The sequence below is a fragment of the Podarcis bocagei genome (genome assembly GCF_964188305.1).
Source record: "Podarcis bocagei genome assembly, chromosome: 5".
NCBI classification, from domain to species: domain Eukaryota; kingdom Metazoa; phylum Chordata; class Lepidosauria; order Squamata; family Lacertidae; genus Podarcis; species Podarcis bocagei.
This window is the reverse complement of record NC_138129.1, coordinates 39,440,756-39,466,260: the sequence shown is the minus strand read 5'-3', so window position 1 is coordinate 39,466,260 and position 25,505 is coordinate 39,440,756. Positions and strand designations below refer to the sequence as shown.

At 43.4% G+C, this 25,505-nt stretch overlaps 1 protein-coding gene and 1 pseudogene across 2 annotated transcripts; both read left to right on the top strand.

Moving 5' to 3' along the window:
* Positions 1-9,670: 9,670 nt before the first annotated feature.
* Positions 9,671-25,193, top strand: HSD11B1 (hydroxysteroid 11-beta dehydrogenase 1). The gene is made up of 6 exons (XM_081195207.1): positions 9,671-10,259; positions 10,936-11,066; positions 18,097-18,208; positions 21,232-21,417; positions 22,606-22,749; positions 24,272-25,193. The coding sequence occupies exons 1-6, from the start codon at positions 10,172-10,174 to the stop codon at positions 24,487-24,489; spliced, it is 879 nt and encodes a 292-aa protein (XP_081051333.1). The 5' UTR covers positions 9,671-10,171; the 3' UTR covers positions 24,490-25,193.
* LOC308587527 (craniofacial development protein 2 pseudogene) lies at positions 11,695-16,802 on the top strand (annotated as a pseudogene). The gene is made up of 2 exons (XR_014013514.1): positions 11,695-13,830; positions 14,913-16,802. The product of XR_014013514.1 is annotated as a craniofacial development protein 2 pseudogene (transcript).
* Positions 25,194-25,505: the final 312 nt, after the last annotated feature.

Below are 25,505 nucleotides of genomic sequence, written 5' to 3'. Positions count from 1 at the left end.
GGTCTGAGGTTAAAATGGGTAGTGAGGGATATTTATTATACTTAGCAAATAATGATTTATCAGAGTGAGACAATCGGCCATTGAAATCTCCTGCAACTAGGAAGGTGGCTTCAGGATATTTCTCTAGGAGAGTTTCAAGAGTCTGTTGAATTTCCCTCCATCTTTGGTCCACCAGGTTTTTCTTATAGATTGGGTGCAAATAAACATTAATCACCACAAACACTTCCTCCGCTGTTTGTAGCTTTACACCCAGCATGGATGACGACTGGATGTCGATTTGTTCCACCTGCAGGTTTAAGGCCAAAGAAACTAGGGTAGCCAACCCACCTTGTGGTCTGCCAGATGATAGTAAATTCTGTTGTGCATTCAGGTAGAAGCCCTTATACCCTGATAGGGAGAAGCCCTCACAAGCCCAGGTCTCTTGCAGCAAAAGAATATGACTGCCTTTTATGTAGGCGACAAAGGATGGATCCATCAGCTTAGGTTTAATGCCAGCTACATTCCAGGATAAGAAAGTAAGTAATCTCCTGGTCACCCCTTCGAGTCATGCTGGGCCTTGGGCACGGCAGAATCCACCTGGGAATGCATGCGGCGAGGGGGGACAATAGGCTGGAAGAAGGAAGTAATTGTAGCTTGCTTACCAGGCAATTTCCGAGCACCACTTACCGCAGCGGCAGCCATGGTTTGAGGCTTAATTATTGGTAGCTGCAGGGATGGATTCTGGTGCACAGGAGTATCACTTAACGACAGGTCCATAGACTCTACATTTAAAGTATGCTCTAAGATTGAGGGGGGTGGGCCTTTTGGATCTGCGGATGCTGTAGGGAACATGCAGTGTAAGGCAGGTGGAAGGCATCCTTTTCGGTTTGCCTCCAAAAGAGCATCCAGTCTTGCCACAGCTTCCGAGTTTGACCAGAGGGTTGTCGAATCTTCCACTGTATCCTGCCCGGGCTTGATATCCTGAGGCCGTGTACAGCCAGGTTGCAGATCAAGGGTCGTTAAAGCAGGTACCACTTGGGCTTGTGTAGACTGATCTACAATTGGTGAGGAATTCATCTTATTTACATGAGCATGATCTTCTGAGTTACGGAGACAGAGTAGCAACTCGTCCAATCTGTCTGTTATCTCTGTCCGCTCCAGTTTTGGCAATTGGGAGTAGGATAGAAGTAACTCACGCTCCGTAGAATTCTCCAGATGTATAGCCTTTGTCAGAGGAGGCAGGGGGGTGTCAATCCAGCTGATTAGATCTGCGGCCAGGGGAGTTGGGGTCGTGGCAGTTGGCGGACCCTCAGACTTATCTGCTTTCTTTTTGAACAAGCAGTTTGGTAAGAGGGGGCAGATCTTGGTATTGGTAAAGACTCTTGTAGCAAGGATTCCATAGTTAATTAGAAGGCTTCTTGAGGACATAATAAGTGCAGGGAGCTTTTTGGTTTTAAAGGAGAGCAGCACTCTCTGCCTCTGAGGTCTGCTGCTAATATGATCAATATGCCTCAGGTCAATAGAGCTAGGGATTACCCTCAGAAGCTCCGCTAGGTGTCTCCTTATATCACTCTTATAATGCCAGTTTATTACCTTGCCTCTAAAGGGGCAAACCGTTAGGCAGATTTTGGTAGCTTGCAGGAGCAGTTTGTGAGGAGGTGCAGACTGTTGTTCCTTCTTATTTTGCTCACCTTGCTCACTTTTCTGATTGCCAGCAGCTTGAGGAATTATACAGGAGGTATGAGGTAAAACGGGTGCTCTGGGCATTTGTAAGGGCTTCATCTCAGGTGGTACATCAGGGGAACTGTCTTTACCTGTTAGGGATACAAGCGAGATAATCTTCTCCAAGGATCCTCGGATGTCTTTTATGTATTTAAAGATATAGTCCACTGTTCTAGCAACCAGGTCTAAAGTAGATGAGTGTTCAAATAGTATCTCATCAATGCAGCTTTCACGGGCTCTAGTGCAAACATTCGAGTGGATGCCAGTATTATTATTGCTTGAAGGTTTAGTAGGCAGGTTATCAAAAGGTCCTTTCACACTGGTTTCCTCGTCATTCATCTCTGCTAGCAGTGTGAAAGAGTTTGAAACCGGGATATTAAAAATATCCTTTGTACCTTCAGATTCGCTAATTTTTGATTGTTTAGCAAGAGGCAGGCATCTCAGTTCCTCTGTGTCGTCTATATCTCTGGAATCTCTGGTACGTTTCCCAGTTCCTCTCCCACAAGCAGGGCTGTATAGTTGCTTAGTCATTTCTCTCTTCATGCAACCGCCCCAGTTTCAAGGTTAATGGTTGTCTCCCCGATAGAAAAAGGCGTCCTCCTACTCACTAATTTAAAACTAAGACTAAAAACTAAAAACTAAAAACTAAAGTTAAAAGTTAAAAGGTTAAAAGGTTTCTATGCTCATTAAAACAATGTTAAAAGATAAATCAGGGAGCTCACACTCACGCTGACTAAGTGCCGTTCGCCATCTTGGAAATCCTTCATAAACAACAAAATACCTTTGCTTGATCTATATGGTCTCTGTACATGTGCGGCAGAGTCCTGTTCCATGTCAGAAAGGAAATGAGACCTGCTATGTTTAAACACCATTGAAGCTGCTAATGAAATGATCTTTACATCAGAGATAAAAATTATGCAGCAAGCTAATGGAATTGGCTTGTCAGTCTTTCTGACAAGCAGTTTCTGCAACTCATAGTCTAATCAATAGAGATACTTGGGAGTAAGTCCCACTAAACTCTGTGAGAGTTTTCTGTTGTTTTCTGTTGCTTCAGCAGAAGTTGTTCTTCCTTATGTCTAGTAAACATACCCCTGCCGTCTGGTACAACAGAAACCAAGTGTGATAGACATTTTGCCAAGATGTTGGGACAAATCATTCTTTGGAAATAAAAAAGCTCATGCAGGCTATTAAGAGGTCCTCCAGTGAAGGGTCTCGTTCTGGAGATTCTGTCAAGAGATTAGGAAGAACTTCTTGAAGGTACATGCTGTTCGCCAATAGAACAGACTGTGTCAGAATATAGTGAACTTTTCCTTCATTAGCTGTCTTTAAGTAGAGGCTGGGAGGGCCCTAGCTCAGTGCTTTGCATGTAGAAGTTCCAGGTTCAATCCCAGGTGTAGCTGGAAGTGACTCTTGCCTGAAATCCTGGAGAGCAGCTCATAGTCAGTGTAGACAATACTGAGTTAGATGGCTCAGTGGTCTGATCCACTATCAGGTAGCTTCCTATAATCCTATATCCCTGTGATGGCTACTTGTCAGGGCTGCTGTAGTAGGAGGGTTTGATCCAGTAAATCCAGGAGGTTGAACCAGTTGACCCTTAAGGTACCACATGAGCATTTTACATGCAATCACTTTGCCTCTATCAAACTTATTCTTGTACACACAGACCTCTTCAAACCCTTCATGGATGCTTTCCATGCCATTTAAATGCTGAAATCCATAGAATCTTTCTGCCTCAGTTCCCCAGCTGTAAAATGGGTAAAATAAGGAAGGTGCAAATGACTTTGTAAAAAGTGTCCTTCCGTTTCCTACAACTGTGCCAGGGGTGTGGTACCATTTTCAGTCTGAGGGCCACATTCCATTCTGAGCAACTTTCTTGGGGCCACATGCCATTCCTGGGTGGGGCAATGGGTATAAATTTGTACCTTTGTACAACAGCCTAGTTTCTGTATGCACTCCTGCACCCTTCTTACTTCTCTATCTTGTCTCTAAGCAAGAGGACACATTCCAGAGTCAGGAAAACAAAGCAAGGATAATAGCAGATGTAGAGGTTGTGAAGCAGAGACAATGGTGTGTGGGTGTGTGGGTGTGTAGAAACCTCTGACTTTGCATGGCAATGGTAGCATCCATTGCTCTGCTTCTGGTCCTGCCCACCAGTTCCTGGAAGGTGTCCAATACAGTGGTACCTCAGGTTAAGTACTTAATTTGTTCCGGAGGTCTGTTCTTAACCTGAAACTGTTCTTAACCTGAAGCACCACTTTAGCTAATGGGGCCTTCTGCTGCTGCCGCACTGCCGGAGCACGATTTCTGTTCTTATCCTGAAGCAAAGTTCTTAACTTGAAGCACTATTTCTGGGTTAGCGGAGTCTGAAGCATATGTAACCTGAAGCGTACGTAACCCGAGGTACCACTGTACTGAAATATGGCCCTTGGGGTGAAAAAAGCTTCTTCATTCCTGTGCTAGAAGGTACACTGAATTTTCCACAAGTCTGTGCTGATTCCTCCAATGCAATGCCAAGCCCCTTGAAAATCTTCCCTAGAGGGTTGAGGGTTCCCTAGAATTCCCACCAGAACTGCATAGTATATGGTATAGAGCAGTGTTCTTCGTTATTGGGCCCCCAGACAACCCCCTTCATTCCTAAATACTGGCTAAGCTGGCTGCAGGTGATGGGAGTCGTAGTCTCCCATCTGGGTACCCAAGGTATAGAGGGCTACCTATATATTGATGAAAGTGGGGTGCCTGGCCTTGCGCTAGTGGGAGCACTTCTAAAAGCACAAAGCTACCACTGGCTGCAATGCAATGTGTGGGGTTTTCATAGGAGACCAGTGAAACATATTATCTCCCCCGCTCACCTTCTGAAATGGTGCAGCCCCAAGAGGGTTTGGCCATGAGCCTCCTCTGAATGTTTGAAAGAGCTCATCAAGCCAAAATCAGGAGAGATCAGCCAAGTAGGAGGCGTGCGAATCCCTTATGTAAACAGAAGCACTTGGAGAGGAATGATTCAGTGCAGTGCAGCTTGGTGCCAATAATAAAAAAGAGATAATATGTAAGATGACATACAGGAAAAGAAATAGGTTTTGGAAGTGTGCTCTTGGCTGTGATGGGAGTACTCATCCTGGGATGGTAGAGTCTTCATTTGATGTGTTTTACTTTAGCACTGTATTGGAAAAGGCAACAGGCAAAATCCTGGAAAATACAAACGGGTGTTTACCAGGGATTGGCCCCAATTACTGTTTCATGGCCCCTTCTGCGCTGTTTTCTTAAAAAGCAGTATAATATCACTTTAAATATTCATGGCTCCTCCAAAGGAATCCTGGGAACTGGATCCTGGAAGACCCCTATTCCCTCAAAATTCTCAGAGTGATTTACCAATCAATCCTGGTGTTTCCCAGCACCTCTCAGTAAACTTTTAATTCCCAGGATTCTTTGATGGCCATGAGTGCTCAAAGTAGCATGATAGTGCTTTCCACGTTTGGTGTGGACAGGACCATATCTAGAATTCAAACCATTAGATACTCACAGGTTTCCCTAGCAACTTTGAGCATGGGTGGGTGGGGTGGGCTGGCAGTGGAGGAAAGCATTTTAACTCCACTGCAGTATTTATTAAGCATTTTCCTGTTGCCTTAAAAAAAAATACAGGGTTGCTGTCAAATCAGGGGTATGAGAACTAGTTGCCCTGGATATGTTGTCGAACTAAAACTCCCATCATTCCTGACTAGTGGTCATGCTAGCTGGGGTTGATTGAAGTTGAATCCAACAGCACCTGGAAGGCCACAGACTTACCATATGTGGTATTGGCAAGTGGCCAAAAGCTTAATTTTGTTTTTACGATGGCCCCTTTAGAAAGGAATGACACATTTAAACATCAGCAAATTGGCATGTTCCATACCAAAGGCTGATTTCACTGGGCCAGGGTCAGTTTAAAAGAGACGCACATCTGTCAGAGCAGAATTGCCATCCTTTTGATGGCTTCATAACTTTAATGCCTTCAAGATGGGCAGAAACCCTTCTCACCACCGTATGTCCTGATCTATCCCCAACCATTCATGCTCTAGTTAGGCAGCTCTGTAACACAGTCTTGGGGGGAGAAGGGGGCTGTTCTATGAATAGGTTGTCTGAAAGAGCCCTGAGTTATTTAGTATTCATTTGACTTGGAAGTCAAAGTTATTGACTAAAAGCCATGCTTGAAATCCAAAACTGAGCTACGGGGGAACCACACACAGTACCTGCAAACTCTGCCAGGGTATGAGTCAAAGTTGGGCATTCTTTCATTAGACGACAGAACTTTAAATTTATGAACTTGAACAAACTCATTAGATTCATCCTGAATTTGCAGTTTTAAAAAATGTGGCCAAGTAACAGAAGAGCTAGTTTCTGCAGTGTGCGGGGGCGGGGGCTCCCCACCACTGGTGTAGCAGACAGGTGTTAGATATGACAGCTGTTAATTCCTCATTTATTCACTCATGTAGGTCAAGTGTCTGAGTCTGTGACCTCAAGGTTAGAACAAGAAAAGGAGGAGAGTCACAGGAAAGCTGAGAATTTCCCTGCAAAACAAGGACTCATTATATAACTGAAAAGCCACACAAAAGGTTGGCTGTGTTTGTAAGAGCAATTGCCTCCCACTTCCGCAGAGTGCTGAGTTCAGTTTAGCACAACGGGATGTGCAGGTGATAAGCATTTTTAAACATCCGGAGCTATTTAAATGTCTATTAGGAAGTGGGGAGGGGGTTGCTGCTGCTGCTGCTGCTGCTGCTGCTGCTGCTTCTGCTTCTGCTTCTGCTTCTTTTGGAAAATCTTTTCCTCACCAACAATGGGAAGTTGAGAAATAAACACTGCAGCAAGCAAAATCTGTGTAATATAACAGTTGCAGAACAGACTGCTGTGGGGGTGTGGAAGGGGAAAACCAACTTTCATTTTTATTTTTTTGTCCCAATCATGGTCTGTATAACAAGGTGGGATCATACAGCTCAGCATGTGATGGCTATTCAAAAGTTGACTCCATGGCAGCTCTAATCATGTGGAAGTTCAGTCACTAAATAACCTCTTGACTATATGATGAATCAAGCCTGCCTGCACTTCCTAATGATGGAAAGCAGTGTTCAATATGAAATTATTGAGCTTAGCAGAGAGCAAGTCTTGCCTGAAGCTTCACTTCTTCTGCAAAGGTAAGCCCAGTCTCGCTTATCTTCTAGTTCTTCAAGAGTGTCAACAAGCTTGTGAACTGAGGTGGTCCAATAAGCACTGCATACTTTCAAAAAGCCTTTGACAAATTGTCACTTCTCAGACCTTCTGGAACTTACATCATATGATAGCAAAATAGGAAGCTAGGAAGCTAATAATGAGCCTAATCCATTACCGGCAGTGATTCAGCATTTCAGGCAGGGGGCATTCCCAGTCCTACTTGTAGATGTCAAAGATTGAAACTGGGACCTTCTGCATGCAATTTTTGTTTCATAATAACAAGGCTCATAATTAGTTGGCTTTAATTACCAGGAGCTGGCAATTATTGCTATTGAGATGATCCCAAGACAGAGTAAACTGGCAGGTATTCATTAACTATAACCATCACTGCAGCCCCCTAGATAAGAATAACTTTGCAACTAATGGTTGAATGGAAATTTGCATCCTTTGCTTTGTTTTTGGTAGTGTTACCAGTGCCTTGCATCTCTCTCTCTCCCTCTGATACTCTATTACTACTTGGCTGCTATGCCATTGGGGATTTAACCAAGAACAGATACTTCAGGGTTAACTTTTCAGTGGCTTATTTTTTGAGTGGGAGGATACGTTGCTAAGTTCCCCCTTTCCTAATTGTTTTTTAAGTTGATTCTAGCAGTCAAGATTCCAGAGTCTGCATAGACTGTGGGAGAGATGCCCATTATACTAGAACACTTCAACATCATCAAACTGCTGCCAACAATGTTTCCTGTGGAACATTGGTTTTAATATTGTGTTATTCCTCCAAACCCAGATGTTCAGGATCCTGTTAGGTGATTCTTAGCCCAAATGGGGTCATGCCTAGTCTATAAGTACTATGGCATCATGCCCAGAACGCCACGTAATGAGATGTACTCTACTGTTCTGTGCTATCCAGGAAGATTCTCTGAAATAGATCTAAGCAGTAGGTAATTTAAGATTACACCTGTTATATAAGTGCTGAATTGTCATTACTAATTCCTAGTGTACAGAGACCTTGGATGCTTTTTATTTTACATTTAATTTCTCTCTCTCTTATTAAAAAATGGTTTAAACGTCCTTTAAAAATTGGATCTAGTACACCCAATTTGAGTCACACAACTCAAACAGATTTATTTTTTGGTGTGTGTGTGTGTAATTTGTTGTATATATTTCAACAATCCTAAAGTTTAAGAGTTAGTAGCCCAGCTGTTGTAAAGGTTGTAAACAACCACATTGAAGAAGGTAACAGTGATTACCCAGACCTCCTTACTGGTTGCGAAGAGGCCCCCATAACAGTTCAAGCTTCAGAGCTCCAAAAATGTAGGTCCACCACTGCCTACTGTATAAAGGTAAATTGGTATCCATTGCTCTACCCAACACTGGCATGTGGCCCCTGGAAAGTTACAGTTGGGTTGAAGAAGCTCCCCTACACTTGCTTTACAGGATCTCTGACATGGAAGGCTGAGGCCACCCAGTGTCTGATATGGACCTCCTGCTTCTGCCACCTCCCTTTGCTGCAACAGTGTCCACTTTGCTTTCCTTTTCCCATAGGTATGGATGGCAGGAATTCATTTATAAGCAACATGTACGCAGCCAGTGCTTTTTTTATGGGGGTACACAGGGGAACGCATCCCCCTAAACATTTTGTGAATCTAAATTTGACCTCATTGAGGGGCAGTATTTCAATATAAGTAGGAAAAAGACAGTGCCCCTAAACATTTTCTTAGAAAAAAAGCACTGTGCAGCATATAAGCTACAGTGTGTGTGTGTGTGTGTGTGTGTGTGTGTGTGTGTGTGTGTGTGTGTAAGAGAAAGAGAGAGAGAGAAACTATTTGTCTTTTATTACCATAATAACCCCAAATGTTGAGAATCAAGCTGGCTCTTTTCTGCATAACTCTGCCTTCTCATCTTCATCTAGAGCTCCTTCATTAGTCATACTGGTCATGCTAGACACTTTTGGCACTGACTTTGAAAAAGATTAGAAAGAAAGAGAGAGAAGCACAAGGGTTTTTTTTTTGTATGATCCAGTATGTCTTGGAAGAATCATATAAACATACAAAGTTGCCCCATAGCTGAGTGGTTTAACAGTGGTACTCCAGGGTTTCCAACAAAGGTTGTTCCCAGATCTTTGTGGGTGGAGAAAGCAGGGATCGAAAAGGTTCCAGCATTGCAGGGGGGTGGACTAGATGTACAATCTTTGGGGTAGTATGTTCTGGGCCCGTATCACCAGTTGCTTCAGTTTCATCATGGGGAAGCCATGCACCTAGTGTAGGAAGAACAAAATGGCACACAACAGTGCTGCTAGTGAACCTAACGTGGTTCAGTCATTGGCACCACAGTGCTGAGTTTATTGGCAACTTGAATATTTGACTGGTCCATAGCTGCGCAGGCACTGGGCGTCACATGAACACCATGGTACAATTAGGGCGGATCTGGCTCACAAATCTGTATTAGAACACATTCAGAGTCGGAGGCCCACGACTGTAAAGTGGGGATTAACATATCTTAGAATGGCTTACTCTGTGGTATCAGAAAGCATAAACAGCACCATGTAATGCCAATGATGAATATGAAGTTTTGAAATATTCTACTAATTATGGGCATAAAAGTACTTTGGAGACTGATAACAACTCTGCGAGACTGTCAAGAGTTCCAAAAAGGATCTGAAAACTCACAGCAACACGTTTGTTGGCTCAGCTTCCCAAACATGTGCAACTTAGTCATGTCCACCCATTTGCCCTGAATCCCTGATATTATAACAACAACATCCTCTGCTTCTGCACTTCAGTCTCTGCAAGCTCTTTGGGGTGGAAGTCATAAGCTTCTTGCACTTGAGCCTTGTGCTGTGTGTGGGGTCTATGCCTGGCAGATGTTAAACAATGATTTTTTTTTTTAATAAAAAAAATAGCCCACCTGGAGTAGGCAGCCTGGGATCTTCTCTGAAGTGAAACTTGATGCTTTTCAGCAAAGACACACCTCTTTCAGGGTGTTGTGCAAATTTCTCTATTTTAAACGTAGGGACAGGAAATATGAAATGGGACAGCCAGGATCCAAAGATCACGTAGGCCGAAGTTTATCAACTCTTGACAAACAGTAAATTAGAGGCTTGTGATGGAGCTGTTGCCACGAGTACCCTGAATTGTCAGAAGGTTGGACATTTGGGCAAGTTGCTGCCTCTATGCTACCAGGTTTTTGCAGCATAGACATTGCTCCCTCTGTCTGGAACAGCTCTGCAGGGCTTTTTTTCCCTCCTCCTCCTTGCTTCTCATGCTTGATTATTTCCTGACTCTGCAGTGGGATGGGTCTGCTGCAAAAGATTCTGGTTCTTTTTGCAGGACTGATCTTGGCCTTCTTTTTTTATTCGGGAAATGAAGACTTTAAGCCGGGTAAGTTGTTGTTGTTTTTAAGTAAAGACATTTTAAAATAAAAGCAGGGGGGGACGGAGGGGGAGAAAGAGAAAGGAGTCACATTGGAATGGTTTTTATACAGGAACTGGTGCAAGCCTAAAACGAAACATGTCTGGGCGTTGCTTGCATTGCCGATAATAGAAGGCTTTGCTTGGCAAGCCTTTGAAATACATCATGCAACAGGCAGAGCTATTTTTTTTTTCTTCCTGCAAACAGGTGTGGTTAGGAGGCTTGCCATTTGGATTCTCCAACAGCCTTTCATATTCTGTCTATTTCGAAAAGGATTGGGCTTTCTTTAAAGTTGCTTAATTGTACAATTGCTTCAAAAACTTCAAGAAAGCTGAACGTATAAAGTGGCTTGAAAAAGAAATGCATGTTCATGTTTAATTAGAGTAAAATAACAACAACAAAAATAAATGGCTGTCTTGGCATTCTGCATCCTTTTTTGGAATGTTAGCAATTCTTATGACTGCTGGTTTCTTGGGAGAAGAATGCAGATTAGACTGGAAGATTGTTGGGACTGGGCAACTGATCGGCAGGCAGAAATGGCTGTTTCTCTTCTTGAGCTTCTTGCCCTTTTAGAGACTGATTTAGGATTGGGTGGTGTGTTTAATGTGATCTTTATAAATGGCTGTCCCTATATCTTGCTCTCCAGAAATGCTGAAAGGGAAGCGTGTGATTGTTACTGGGGCAAGCACTGGAATTGGTGAGCAGATGGCATACCACCTGGCACGCATGGGCTCCCACATACTGATCACTGCGCGAACAGAAGCCAAGCTCCAGAAAGTAAATGTCATATACTCATATATGCATGCCTTTTACTGGGCATGCTTCTGTAGAGTCACCTGCACACACAGGTGATAGATAATGTGTAACCCCATGAATGTAAAATTCATATTTATGTGCATTGGGATAAACATTCACATACTGGTGACGATAAAGGAAGGGAGAGTCGTATGCTTTACTAAAATTCAGATTTATATAAATTTATTTATTTCCAGATGCAATTTAGGTTTTGCAGTTTTACCACCAGCCGAGTGTGAATGCATGTCTCAATTTACAGGAATATCAATTTACAGGAATATCAATGCATTTGCTCATAAAAATGGAAGAGAGAGGCAGTAGGTGCCGTTACAGAAGTGTGACTCATGGGAAAAGGGATCCACATATAAGGGCATTCAAAAATTATGAAAGAAAAGATAAAAATTTGGAGAATTCCTGGTGGGTTGCATGCAGGCCTTTTCTTGTGCTTACATTACTTTCAGGTTGGTTATGGGATGTTTCTGAGCATTTTTCCCCTTTCATTCTGCAAATCCTCTCTCCAGTGGTCTGTACTCTGCAGCATTCCTGGGTGCCTGCATTTCCTGAAAAAGCCATGATGTCCTTGGCTGCACTTTCCTGTAAGCATGGGAAAGCGGGGAGGCTCCTGGCAGCTATTGGCTGTTGTTGTTTGAAAAGTAAAGGGTTTTAATTTTATTTTTTCCTTTTAAAGAAACCATTGAAAAATGATTTTTAAAGGACTTCCTTCAAAAAACAAAACAAAAAAAAACACCAAATCAGTGATCACACTGTTCTCTGTGCCTTGGCAGCGAGCCCTCCTGGCTTCCTATGTTTCAATTCAAACTCAGGGGAAGAAATCATGCAGTAACATCCCCCCATGGGCCTTTACCAGATCAGGAAGTGCAGGCTGCTGGGAAGACTGTGGAGCTCTGGAGAAACATTTCATGGAAAGAAAAACACAAGACCCACCCACAGCCACTTTGCAGTGATAAGATAAGCCTGACCCCTCATCCACTCAAATTCTAAATCCTAAAGTGAGAAAGAGGCGGGACGGTGGAAGTCTCTTCTGCAATGGAAGAATACTTTTTCAGAACCTGAAGAACAGAGAGTTCAGTACACAGCACTAGGAAAAACCACCCAAGGGTCACCATGCATGTCAATAATGACAAACAGCAGTGTGAGAAGCACAGATGTGGGAAGATTATTGCCCTAGAGTGGAAAAAGAAACAACCCAGGAGGTTTTATAGACAATAGCAACCCACACAGCGACTTGAAATGCTGGAACTCAACTCCATTTGTTCCTTTTTGCACCCTTAGCCAGGCAAGAAGAGGCAGTGTGTATTAGGTTCATTAAGGGCCACAACTTTATTTGTGTTTTATACAACAAATTCACAGTGAGACTGGAAGCTGTGCAGCCCTAAGGCCTGCCCCTCCTAACCTGAATTGTTCACATTGCTCCCAACATACACATATTTGTATGCAACGTCGCCTAATATCTTTTCAAGGATTTTCTCCCAACATTTTAGAGCATTCGGGCTCATCCTGCCATGATCACACAGAGCTGTGGGCATTGCCTCTGCTCTGCTTCTGGCCACTAAGCCAAGCTGATGAACTTGCACTGTCTGAGTAGAGAACAGGGCATTGGCAATGCCATTATCAAATTCTGGGACATGGCAGGCAAGAAGCAGTACTTTAAAGATAAGGCACCATAGTGTAAATGATTTCACCAAACCCTTCTGATTTCAGAGTTAGGAGATTAACAACATGCCCTTTTGCAAGATTGTCAAGCCAGAAATGGGACATGGAGTTGGCGAACAATCAGACACTGCCATCATTTCAAAGAATTCTAAAAATCTGAGGTCCTGTGATTGCATGTTAGAGCGGGATGGGAATGCCTATTGGCCTGCTACTTGGTTGGTTGCCTTTGCCATTAATCGAGGCGTAGGCAAACTCAGCCCTCCAGATGTTTTGGGACTACAACTCCCATCATCCCTAGCTAACAGGACCAGTAGTCAGGGATGATGGGAGTTGTAGTCCCAAAACATCTGGAGGGCTGAGTTTGTCTATGCCTGCATTAATCTATCCCTTCTTGAGACACATTACGTTTAACAGCATCCAGCAATATCAGTCCCTGGACCCTTATGCTCCACAAGTAGCTATATTTTCCCCAAACCCCAGTTGCGCTAGAACAACTGTTTACAGGGGGAGTTAACCACCAAGGACGCAGGGGGTTAAGCCTGGGACCTTTTGCCAGTGTAATCTGTGCATTAGCACTGAGCCAATGCCTGCTTGGAGCTGTTAGGATAGTGTTGGTACAGCCAAAGTCTTGCAGCACAGGAGGGGGGGAAACCTCTTTGCCAGCAGCGTCCAACATGCTCCATCACGCACTGCAAAGTCAAGGAAGAAGGGCTGGTGAGGGGTGGAGTGATTCCTTCATTGATGTGGCTTCAGCCTTGAAGCTGGTGTGCCCACTTGCATGCATGCACCTGCATGTCTAGTGTCGAGCTTGCTTCTTTCTGGCACAGGCACACTGCCTTTCCTCCAGCCACTCATGGGAACACAGGAAGTTGCCACTGGTCCATCTAGCTCAGCACTGTCTCCATCAGGGATAGCCAGCATGGAGCCCTCCAGATCATCCTTGAACATCCATCATCCTTGAACATTGGATGATGGGATCTGTAGCCAACAACATCTGTTGGGGGCAGCACACTGACAACTCCAGCTGTTGTTCAACTACAACTCCCATCATCCCTCACTAGCAGGACCAGTGGTCGTGGATCATAGAATCATAGAATCATAGAATCCTAGAGTTGGAAGAGACCACAAGGGCCATCGAGTCCAACCCCCTGCCAAGCAGGAAACACCATCAGAGCACTCCTGACATATGGTTGTCAAGCCTCTGCTTAAAGACCTCCAAAGTAGGAGACTCCACCACACTCCTTGGCAGCAAATTCCACTGTCGAACAGCTCTTACTGTCAGGAAGTTCTTCCTAATGTTTAGGTGGAATCTTCTTTCTTGTAGTTTGGATCCATTGCTCCGTGTCCGCTTCTCTGGAGCAGCAGAAAACAACCTTTCTCCCTCCTCTATGTGACATCCTTTTATATATTTGAACATGGCTATCATATCACCCCTTAACCTCCTCTTCTCCAGGCTAAACATGCCCAGCTCCCTTAGCCGTTCCTCATAAGGCATCGTTTCCAGGCCTTTGACCATTTTGGTTGCCCTCCTCTGGACACGTTCCAGTTTGTCAGTGTCCTTCTTGAACTGTGGTGCCCAGAACTGGACACAGTACTCCAGGTGAGGTCTGACCAGAGCAGAATACAGTGGCACTATTACTTCCCTTGATCTAGATGCTATACTCCTATTGATGCAGCCCAGAATTGCATTGGCTTTTTTAGCTGCTGCGTCACACTGTTGGCTCATGTCAAGTTTGTGGTCAACCAAGACTCCTAGATCCTTTTCACATGTACTGCTCTCAAGCCAGGTGTCCCCCATCTTGTATTTGTGCCTCTCATTTTTTTTGCCCAAGTGCAATACTTTACATTTCTCCCTGTTAAAATTCATCTTGTTTGTTTTTGCCCAGTTCTCTAATCTGTCAAGGTCGTTTTGAAGTGTGATCCTGTCCTCTGGGGTGTTAGCCACCCCTCCCAGTTTGGTGTCATCTGCAAATTTGATCAGGATGCCCTTGAGTCCATCATCCAAGTCGTTGATAAAGATGTTGAATAAGACCGGGCCCAAGACAGAACCCTGTGGCACCCCACTAGTCACTCTTCTCCAGGATGAAGAGGAACCATTGATGAGCACTCTTTGGGTTCGGTCAGTCATCCAGTTACAAATCCACTGAGTGGTAGCATAGGATGATGGGAATTGTAGTTCAAAAAACAGCTAGAGACCCAAGTCTGGGAAACCCTGCACCAGACTTTCAGCCTAGCAAGTTTTGGTAGAAGTGGGTCCAAGCTAGGGATCTTTATCTTTGTACACTGACTGAATTACTTAACAGAAAAAGTAACAAAGCCTATGATAGGGTTAACTACTGCAACTACGCCAGCACTCTATGCTTAGTACATACTTATGCATCACCTTTGCTTAGATTTTAATAGCCTTTATATTTAAATTATTTGTTATATTGTAAAGAAGAATGTCCCCTTCATGGATCACTGCCTTTCCATGGCGAAGGGGCTTGAATAACTCAGAGAAGCTATGAGCTATACCGTGCAGGGCCACCCAAGAGGGACAGGTCATAGTGGAGAGTTTTGACCAAACGTGATCCACCTGGAGCAGGAACCGGCAAGCCACTCCAGTATCCCTGCCAAGAAAACTCCATGGACAAAGACAACAGGCATATAAAAGTTATGACGCTGGAAGATGAGCCCCTCAGGTCGGAAGGCGTCCAACATGCTACTGAGGAAGAGCGGAGGACAAGTACAAGTAGATTCAGAGCTGATGAAGCGGCTGGGCCAAAGCCGAAAGGACGCTCAGTTGTGGATATGCCTGGAAGCGAAAGGAAAGTCCAATGCTGTAAAGAAAAATATTGCATAGGAACCTGGAATGTAAGAACCATGAACCTTGGTAAGTTGGATGTGGTCAAAAATGAGATGGCAAGAATAAATATTGACATCCTGGGCATCAGTGAACTAAAATGGACGGGAATGGGCGAATTCAGTTTGGATGACCATCACATCTACTACTGTGGGCAAGAATCCCGTAAAAGAAATGGAGTGGCCCTCATAGTCAACAAAAGAGTGTCAAAAGCTGTACTGGGATGCAATCTCAAAAATGATAGAATGATCTCGATACGAATCCAAGGCAGACCTTTTAACATCACAGTAATCCAAGTTTATGCACCAACCACTGGTGCTGAAGAAGCTGAAATTGACCAATTCTATGAAGACTTACAACAACTCATAGAAATGACACCAAAGAAGGATGTTCTTCTCATTATAGGGGGTTGGAATGCTAAAGTAGGGAGTCAAGAGATAAAAGGAACAACTGGCAAGTTTGGCCTTGGAGTTCAAAACGAAGCAGGGCAAAGGCTAATAGAGTTCTGCCAAGAGAACAAGCTGGTCATCACAAACACTCTTTTCCAACAACACAAGAGACGACTCTACACATGGACATCACCAGATGGGCAGCATCGAAATCAGATTGATTATATTCTCTGCAGCCAAAGATGGAGAAGCTCTATACAGTCAGCAAAAACAAGACCTGGAGCTGACTGTGGCAGAGGACTGTGGCAGAGAAGGGGCAGAGGAACCAGAGACCAAATTGCAAACATGCGCTGGATTATGGAGAAAGCTAGAGAGTTCCAGAAAGACATCTACTTCTGCTTCATTGACTATGCAAAAGCCTTTGACTGTGTGGACCACAGCAAACTATGGCAAGTTCTTAAAGAAATGGGAGTGCCTGATCACCTCATCTGTCTCCTGAGAAATCTCTATGTGGGACAAGAAGCTACAGTTAGAACTGGATATGGAACAACTAATTGGTTCAAAATTGGGAAAGGAGTACGGCAAGGCTGTATATTGTCTCCCTGCTTATTTAACTTATATGCAGAATTCACCATGTGAAAGGCTGGGCTGGATGAATCCCAAGCCGGAATTAAGATTGCCGGAAAAAATATCAACAACCTCAGATATGCAGATGACACAACCTTGATGGCAGAAAGTGAGGAGGAATTAAAGAACCTATTAATGAGGGTGAAAGAGGAGAGCGCAAAATATGGTCTGAAGCTCAACATCAAAAAAACGAAGCTCATGGCCACTGGGCCCATCACCTCCTGGCAAATAGAAGTGGAAGAAATGGAGGCAGTGAGAGATTTTATCTTCTTGGGCTCCATGATCACTGCAGATGGTGACAGCAGTCACGAAATTAAAAGACGCCTGCTCCTTGGGAGAAAGGCGATGGCAAACCTAGACAGCATCTTAAAAAGCAGAGACATCACCTTACCAACAAAGGTCCGTATAGTTAAAGCTACGGTTTTCCCAGTAGTGATGTATGGAAGTGAGAGCTGGACCATCAAGAAGGCTGATCACCGAAGAATTGATGCTTTGCTGGAGGAGACTCTTGAGAGTCCCATGGACTGCAAGAAGATCAAACGTATCTATTCTGAAGGAAATCAGCCCTGAGTGCTCACTGGAAGGACAGATCATGAAGCTGAGGCTCCAATACTTTGGCCACCTCATGAGAAGAGAAGACTCCCTGGAAAAGACCCTGATGTTGGGCAAGATTGAGGGCACAAGAAGAAGGGGACGACAGAGGACGAGATGGTTGGACAGCGTTCTCGAAGCTACAAACATGAGTCTGACCAAACTGCGGGAGGCAGTGGAAGACAGGAGTGCCTGGCGTGCTCTAGTCCATGGGGTCATGAAGAGTCGGTCACGATTAAACGACTAAACAACAACAACAAAGAAGAATGCAAAAACTAGGTACTAGAGAGCCAGTGACACTTACAATTAAGTCTGTCAAACTGGAATAATGAAGAGGATTTTCCACCTGCCCTGATTATAGAAAATCCAATGGTCTCTTGAATATTGTTGCAGACTTTAAAATGCAGCTCTTGCTCAATACAAAATATGGTCATGATTACAGACACATTTTTAGGACTTCCAATACATTTGTAAAAGCAAGCTAGAAGCCTGACATGGCTGTGACAGCAGCTGTTGCGGTGACACCAGTAAGGGATAAAGTTCTAAAGCCAGAGCCCATACCCAGAATTTGCAAGTTCATTTTAAGAATGTTCAAGCCCATTTTGCTTCATTTTGATTTTTACAAATGAGAAATTCGGTGTTCTTGCAGCTGGAAACTTTGATGAAGCTGCTTTTTCCATTGGAAATTCCCTACTAATAATGCTGACCCTTTAAGCACACAGCCTCCACCCCACCCCCAAAAAATGTTGTGCTCAGAGTATTCTGGTAAGCTGAAATAGCCAGCTGTTTCCTTGCAATGCTGCATAGCATAGGAATTTAATTTGCTGGGATGCAAAAGGGGCTGAAAGGGCAACGAGTCTCCAGAATTCTCCTTTCCTCTTTGTTTCAGGTGGTTGCTCGGTGCTTGGAGCTGGGGGCAGCATCTGCCAGCTACATAAATGGCAGCATGGAAGACATGGCATTCGCTCAGTCTGTGGTGAAGAAAGCAGAGGAATTGTGGGGTATGCTTACTTTATAAGGACATCAGAAGTGCTGTGCTGGATCAGACCAAGAGCCCATCAAGTCCAGGGCCCTGTTTGCCACAGTGGTCAACTAATAATAATAATAATAATAATAATAATAATAATAATAATAATAAATTATACCTTTATTGTCAATGTACAACCTGTGTACAATGAAATTAACCGAGCCTCCCCCCCCCCCCGACAAACACTCAATCTCATTGCAGTCTGTGTGCTTGTCACACAACACACCAACCCCGAATGTCAGTTGCACTATATTATTTTCCATTCAGCAGCCTAACAGCCCATGGATAGAAACTGTTTTTTATCCTGTTGATATGACTGTTTATACTTCTATATCTCCTACCTCTTTAACCCGAAAGATTAAAGAGGTGCTGGCTGGGGTGTGAATCGTCCCTGAGAATTTTTCTTGCTCTCCTAAGGCAACGATCCCTTGCAATGTCATCTAGCGGGCTCAGGGGACAGCCCATGATATCATGTGCTGTGTTCACCACCCTCTGTAAAGACTTTGTGTCCATGGCTTTCAAGCCAACGTACCACACTGTGATACAATATGAGAGGACACTTTCTATTGTGGACCAGTACAAGGAGGTCATCAGCTGTTGTTTAACATTGTTCTTTTGCAAGACCCTGAGAAAATCGAGTCTCTGTTGGGCCTTCCTAACCATCTGAGTTATATTGTTTTTCCAAGTGAGGTCTTCACTAAGGTAAACTCCCAGGAATTTAAAGGAAGAGACTCTCTCCACACCAGATACCCATAGGGAGCTCATATGCAGGACATGAAGATAATAGCCCTCTCCCACTCATGATCTCATCAATCAGTATTCAGGGGTAGACTAAATAAAAAAATTCCTTCCTGTAGCACCTTAAAGACCAACTAAGTTAGTTCTTGGTATAAGCTTTCGTGTGCATGCACACTTCTTCAGATACACTGAAACAGAAGTTGCCAGATCCTTCTATATATAGAGAAGGTGGGGAGGGGTATTACTCAGAAGGGTGGTGGGAATCGGAGATTGGCAGATAGCTGAGATGAGCCTGATGAGCCTGTTGACGACTCTTAACGACTGTAATAGGTCTTACAGGAAAAGGCAAGGGGTGGGAAGGTGAGAAATGGTTTAGTCATGTATAATGAGATAAGAATCCAATGTCTCTGTTCAGACCAGGTCTCTCCATTGTTTTAAGTTTGGTAATGAGTTGCAATTCAGCAGCTTCTCTTTCCAGTCTATTTCTGAAATTCCTTTGTAGTAAAACAGCTACTTTGATATCTTGTATAGAAGGTGCTACAGGAAGGAATTTTTTTATTTTGACTATGGCAGACCAACACGGCTACCCATCTGTAACAGGGGTAGACTGCCACAGAACCTGGAGCTTCTACACAGCCATCATAAATTGATAGCCTTATCCTCCATAATGGATTGTTTGGTCACCTTTTAAAGCTGTTGGTGATCATTCATCACTACATCTTGTAGCAACAAATTCCAGAAATTAATAGTGGGAAGTTTAGTGGGTCAGAGCAATGCAGGAAACTCAACCCTGCCATCAAGTGCCTTGCAATTCACTCCTGCTGTATGTCTGTCCACACTGGCGCAGCACCTATGGGTGCTTCCAGGAGGTGTTTATTGTGGGATGAGCACTCCCCGTAGCTGCAGATTTTTCACAGCATCCACATTGGCACCAGTGCCAGCCTGTTCTCCTCTATTTAATCTAAGTGCATCTTTTCTAAGGAAAATAAAACCTGTTACCAACATCGTTAGAATATTAAGGCCCTGTGTGGAAGTGCTGTGTATTACGAGTAGAGAAAAGAAGAATCCCAAAATCATCCCTGTAAAAGCGTGGGAGGATAACGGACAAAACACTGGAATGCAGTGCTTATCTGTATTCCCTGTAATATATGAATGAATAAAATATTCCAGGGGAAAGGCAAGTTTGGAAGCGACCTGAATCTCACACATTCACTCAATTTGAAGAGATTCTTCTAAACCTGCTCCTCACAGTCCACTTGGATTTTCACTATGCTGAATACTGTAATTTGGTATCATTCACAACCTTGGTCACCGCAATGCTCACCCTGACTCCAAATCATAATAATGTGTTCCAATAGAACTCCTTGGTGGAACACTAGACTACTTACTCCCCTGTTTTTGTTAAAACTGCCCTTCTATGACTAATATTTAGCTAAGTAACACATACTACTATGCTGTGGCTTTGGTGAAGTACTTAATCAAAGAAAAGATGTCCTGAAATCTTCAGTTCCAAAATGGCCACTACCATAGTAGTATAAGCATCACTCATTAACCTGATAGAGAAAGCTAGTCCGAGTTCTGCTATGCTATTAAGTGCTCTTAAAGCTTTCCAAAGCTTTCAGCTCTGTTTTTGATTCTCATGGGCTGCAACTCTCTGTGAATCAGGAATGTGGAGCCTTCTGGCCCAGTACGACCCCAGTTGCTCACACTCACCAAACCATTTTGCAGAAGCTTTTGTGACATGATTGCATGGCTGACACACTGGGAACTGAACCATGGACCTCCCTAGCTAGAAGCACACAACTGGAAGTACTCCAAATCTACCTGAAGAGTTTGGCTCCAGTGTGAAGTGTTAACAGCCTTATATGCCCTGAATCAGGCACAGGCTTGTACGGAGCATCATAACTCACTGAAATATAGATGGCCTGATAGAAAACCTTGCCCAGCCTTACCTCTGCTGCAGATCAGAGCTAGATCACACCCAGGAAAATGTGAATCATTGCTTCAGGGTTGTCATACTAACATTGTTTCCTTGAGATAACAAGCCTGTTGCAAGCACAAGCTGAGTCCAGAAACTCTGGACCAAACGCAGGGAAAAATGGCAGTGACACAGCTGAGTCCTTCAGTTAGGCACCTCAAGTTATGTAGACACATGGGTCGGAACCAGGCATTCAAGTATCTCTTCTTTTAGAAATTAAACAGCATTGCTAGGATAGCTGATCAAGACAAACAATTCTAACAACCCTTTTCTGTTTTTAGGAGGTCTAGATATGCTTATTCTGAATCATGTTAGCCCTGCCTTCTTAAGCTATTTCAATAGTGATGTTGCGTATATGCAAAAGGTCCTGAATATCAATTTCTTAAGCTACGTGACCATGACAGTTGCATCTCTTCCCATGCTTAAGAACAGCGGAGGAAGCATCGTAGTGGTTTCATCCTTGGCAGGTGAGTACAAACAGCATTTGTGTGAAGTAGCTCTCAGCAGCCCTCAGAGCCTTAGAGCTCCTTAAAACATTTCTGATTTCCCTGCTATGATCGCCGTGCACCTTGATGACTGCGAACATATATGACTGCACACTCAGCTGGTTGCAGCTTCCAATTGTGCACACCCTCAGCCAACTCCAAAAAAGATCACGTGTGGTGATCAACTCACATCTTTAATGTGTTTTCTTACCTGAAATGCTCCCATTAATGAAAAAAACCATCTCTGAGCTGCTCACCTTGTTAAGCAATAGCAAGGCTAAGGAATTTTCCATAACAGTGATTCTAGTGACTGTTCTCCTTTGTAGGGTGCAAAACAAACCCGGTGTGAATTATATGGATGGGTCTACTCAATTCTTCCATTGGCACATCTGCAAGGATGGCTTCTAGTCCCTTCACCTCTCTCTCTGCTTGTGAGACAGGCCAGGGGCTAATTTTTGAATGTCTCCTGCCACTGCTCAGGGAACGGTATTCAAGTGTTCTACTATTGGTATCTCAACTGAATTTCATATATTCATAATAATCCTCATAGCAGCTTTACCCTAGCACAGGGGACGGGACTCTATAGTCCTCCAGGTGTTGCTAGACTACAACTCCCATCAACCTTAGGTCCCGGTCAGGGTGGCTAAGGGACAGGGATGATGGGAGTTGTAGTCCAGCAACCTCTGGAGGACTAAACTTTCTCCACTTGTGCCCTAAGCATTTGACAGGATCTCTGGGTCACAGTCCGGCAGCCTTGTGCTTTTATTAAGTGTGGTTCTGTACAATTCTTCATTGCATTTCTATCAGAGTGTTTCTGTTCTGCTTTAAAATTTCACAGGCTATAATCAGAGTTGCATATAACTGCTAATATACAAAACAGCCCTATAGAGGGGGTGGGGAGGGAGAAACAGTTCATCTTGAGAGCTTTGAAAGATATGCAATATCTTTTTAAAAATTCTTACAAGGTCCAGTTATGCCATAAGTTCAAGTTTCTGAGTGCTTACATAACTTGGAAACATTTTATAAACAAAATAATAAGTAAACAAATGGAAGCAGGAAGGGGAAAAATATCTCTCACAGAGATGCAAGCAATGCTGGTTTTACTTTGCCACCTGCAGGATTAAAGTGGAATTCACCCATGACTGTACTATTGCTATACTGTATTTGCAGGCAAAGTTGCATTCCCATTCACTGTTTACTATTCTGCAACAAAATTTGCCCTGGATGGGTTTTTCAGCTCCTTGAGGCAAGAATTTGCCATGAAGAACACCAACGTTTCCATCACACTCTGCGTCCTTGGACTCATCGATACAGGTACAATTTAACATTTGGAAACCTGACTATAAGGACCTGGCTTTCATTGGCAGGTTTGTGCTGTGCTCAAAATCCTTCAGATCTCAACTTCAACAACGTGAACGTAAATATGGATCGTTTGTTTACTGCCTTTTTTCTAATCTAAAACACCATAGATTGTAATGCCATGAAATTGCCAAGAAATGTCTTCTCAAGTAGGGCTTGCCCATAAATTATGTTTGGACAATGAAGCCAATGGATAAGGCGTGCAAATTGCTTCTGAAGTGAATATGCAAACTTTTGCATTAATGATGAAGTGTTATTTCTAACTCAAAAGCATCCATTTGCATCAGCAGAATATAAAATGGTTCCTCAGTTCTTCTCTATATATCATATATTATTTAGAAGAGAAGGAACAGTGCTGAAGAGAAGAGGGCAATGTTTAACGGTACATTTCTAGGTCTGGAATTGACTGTGAGCTTTCCTTCCCTCCAAACCATGTGAGCTTCTTCGACTTCCTTTTACATAAACACACACTTGCACATGCAACGGCACAAAGACACAAGCGTTACCATTGGAAACAGCCAGCACATGTAACTCAAAATTCCTGAGAACCTGAAAGAGTGATTTCTAACAAATCACTTGTCTAATGCACAAGTTGTAGGGATCCACTTGGGCAAAACCATGACCGGATGGCAACCACCACAAGCTGTAATGTTTCATCCTATGAAGGCAGTACCAAATATGGTCTACGGTACACTCCTGATGTGGAAACTGCCACTGCAATTAGTCATCTGAATTCCTCTGAAATTGTCTATTCTCACATACCACTTGGAAATTCAGTGATGCACTACAGTGGTACCTCGGGTTAAGTACTTAATTCATTCCGGAGGTCTGTACTTAACCTGAAGCACCACTTTAGCTAATGGGGCCTCCTGCTGCTGCCGCGCCGCCGGAGCACAATTTCTGTTCTCATCCTGAAGCAAAGTTCTTAACCTGAAGCAATATTTCTGGGTTAACGGAGTCTGTAACCTGAAGTGCATGTAACCTGAAGTGTATGTAACCCAAGGTACCACTGTATTTAGTGGAAACAAAACCAGGCAAAGTTTCTTATCAGCTCCACTAGACTGCAATCCTTTACACATTTATCTGAGGCTGAGCCCCATTAAACCTAAAGGGGTTTACTTCTGAGTAGACAGGTATAAGCAGGGGTAGACAATCTAAGGCTGGATGTGGCCCAATCGCCTTCTCAATCCGGCCCGCGGATGGTCCGGGAATCAGTGTATTTTTGCATGAGTAGAATATGTCCTTTTATTTAAAATGCATCTCTGAGTTATTTGTGGGGCATAGGAATTCATTCATTTTCCCCCCTCCCTCCCCCCAAAAAATATAGCCCTGCCCACCACATGGTCTGAGGGATGGTGGACCAGCCCACAGCTGAAAAAGGTCCCTGGGTATAATTCACTCTGCCCAGTAGGCACTTGTTGACTGACTTCTTGAACAGAGGGTACCTACTTAACTCGAGCTCCTTTTCTTCCCTTAGAAACAGCCATGAAAGCAACTTCTGGAGTGGTCCAGATCTCTGCAGCACCAAAGGAGGAATGTGCACTGGAAATCATTAAGGGAGGAGCCCTGCGCCAAAGGGAGATTTATTATGAATATTTATCTACAAGAATCCCTTTATTGATCCGGGACTGGGCTCCAAATCTCCTGGATTATATCATTCAGAGGAATTATAACGTTGAAAAACTGAAAGATTAAGCGCTCTTTAGCTTTTCTTATTTTATATATTAGCCACATTGAGTCCCTGTCAGGGAAAAAGGCGGGGTATAAATAAATATAATAGCACCTAGAACCTAAGAGCACTGAGAACTTAGTGCACTTGGAAATAAAGCTCTGCCCAAATTTCAGATTTGGCACCCACATACAAAAATCAAATGTGAAAATTTGAAGTCTTTGGGGTTCATTTTTGACAGAGCTAGTTTTGCTGATAAAAAGATAAAGTTATAGGTCTGTATCCAAAGATGTCACTCAACTGACTGTAAGTCTTCCATTGACAGAGGAGGGAAGGGAGGGCTTTTTATGACAGCACCCCCTCCCAATCTGCATTCCCCCTCCCAATCAGCTGTGATACCCTTCAGAGTAGATTTAGGGAGGCATGGGGATTAGAAGAAGGAAATTGATTTCCTTGCTATATCACTTATGGAAGCTTTGTTGTCAGTTGAGAAACGACGATTGATACATCCCATGAGGTTTTGCACTTTAAAAAATAAACCAACGGAGAAACACTGAACTACCTAAATCCATATTTGAAAATGTTGTAAAAAAAATGTGTCAGGGAAATATAAAGTTGATTTCTTGCAAGAAATTGTCTCCAAAATTTTAGCTCTAGCTGCCCAGAATGGGTACAAGGAGACGTAAAATTAAAGCTATATGTAAATATGTCTTTATATTGCTTTCCCTCCTCCCTCCAGAAAAAAAGACATTATTTCATTTTTAAAACCTGATCTTTAAAGTTATAACATACATATTATGCTACTGATTTTATTAAGGGATGGTTTTGTATTTATGGCCTTTTAAGCAATGTTTTTTTGTGCATCCAATGGCTCCCCCATCTGGTGGATTAGATTCACCAGCACCACATTGATCTGAACACATGCCAGCGAGCTGAAACTAGGGCATGGCAGCTCTTGAAACCATGCTGTGCTTTAATATATTGCTTCTGTGTAAGAATTGTCTACTTTTAAAACTACTGTTATATAATCTTGTTGGTGGTT

Excerpts from the sequence above, each read along its gene's own strand:
- HSD11B1 (XM_081195207.1), top strand. The coding sequence starts at position 10,172 with ATGGGTCTGCTGCAAAAGATTCTGGTTCTTTTTGCAGGACTGATCTTG. Across the intron at positions 11,067-18,096 it reads CAGAAGCCAAGCTCCAGAAA|GTGGTTGCTCGGTGCTTGGA; the intron begins GTAAATGTCATA and ends TCTTTGTTTCAG. Across the intron at positions 21,418-22,605 it reads AGTGGTTTCATCCTTGGCAG|GCAAAGTTGCATTCCCATTC; the intron begins GTGAGTACAAAC and ends CTGTATTTGCAG.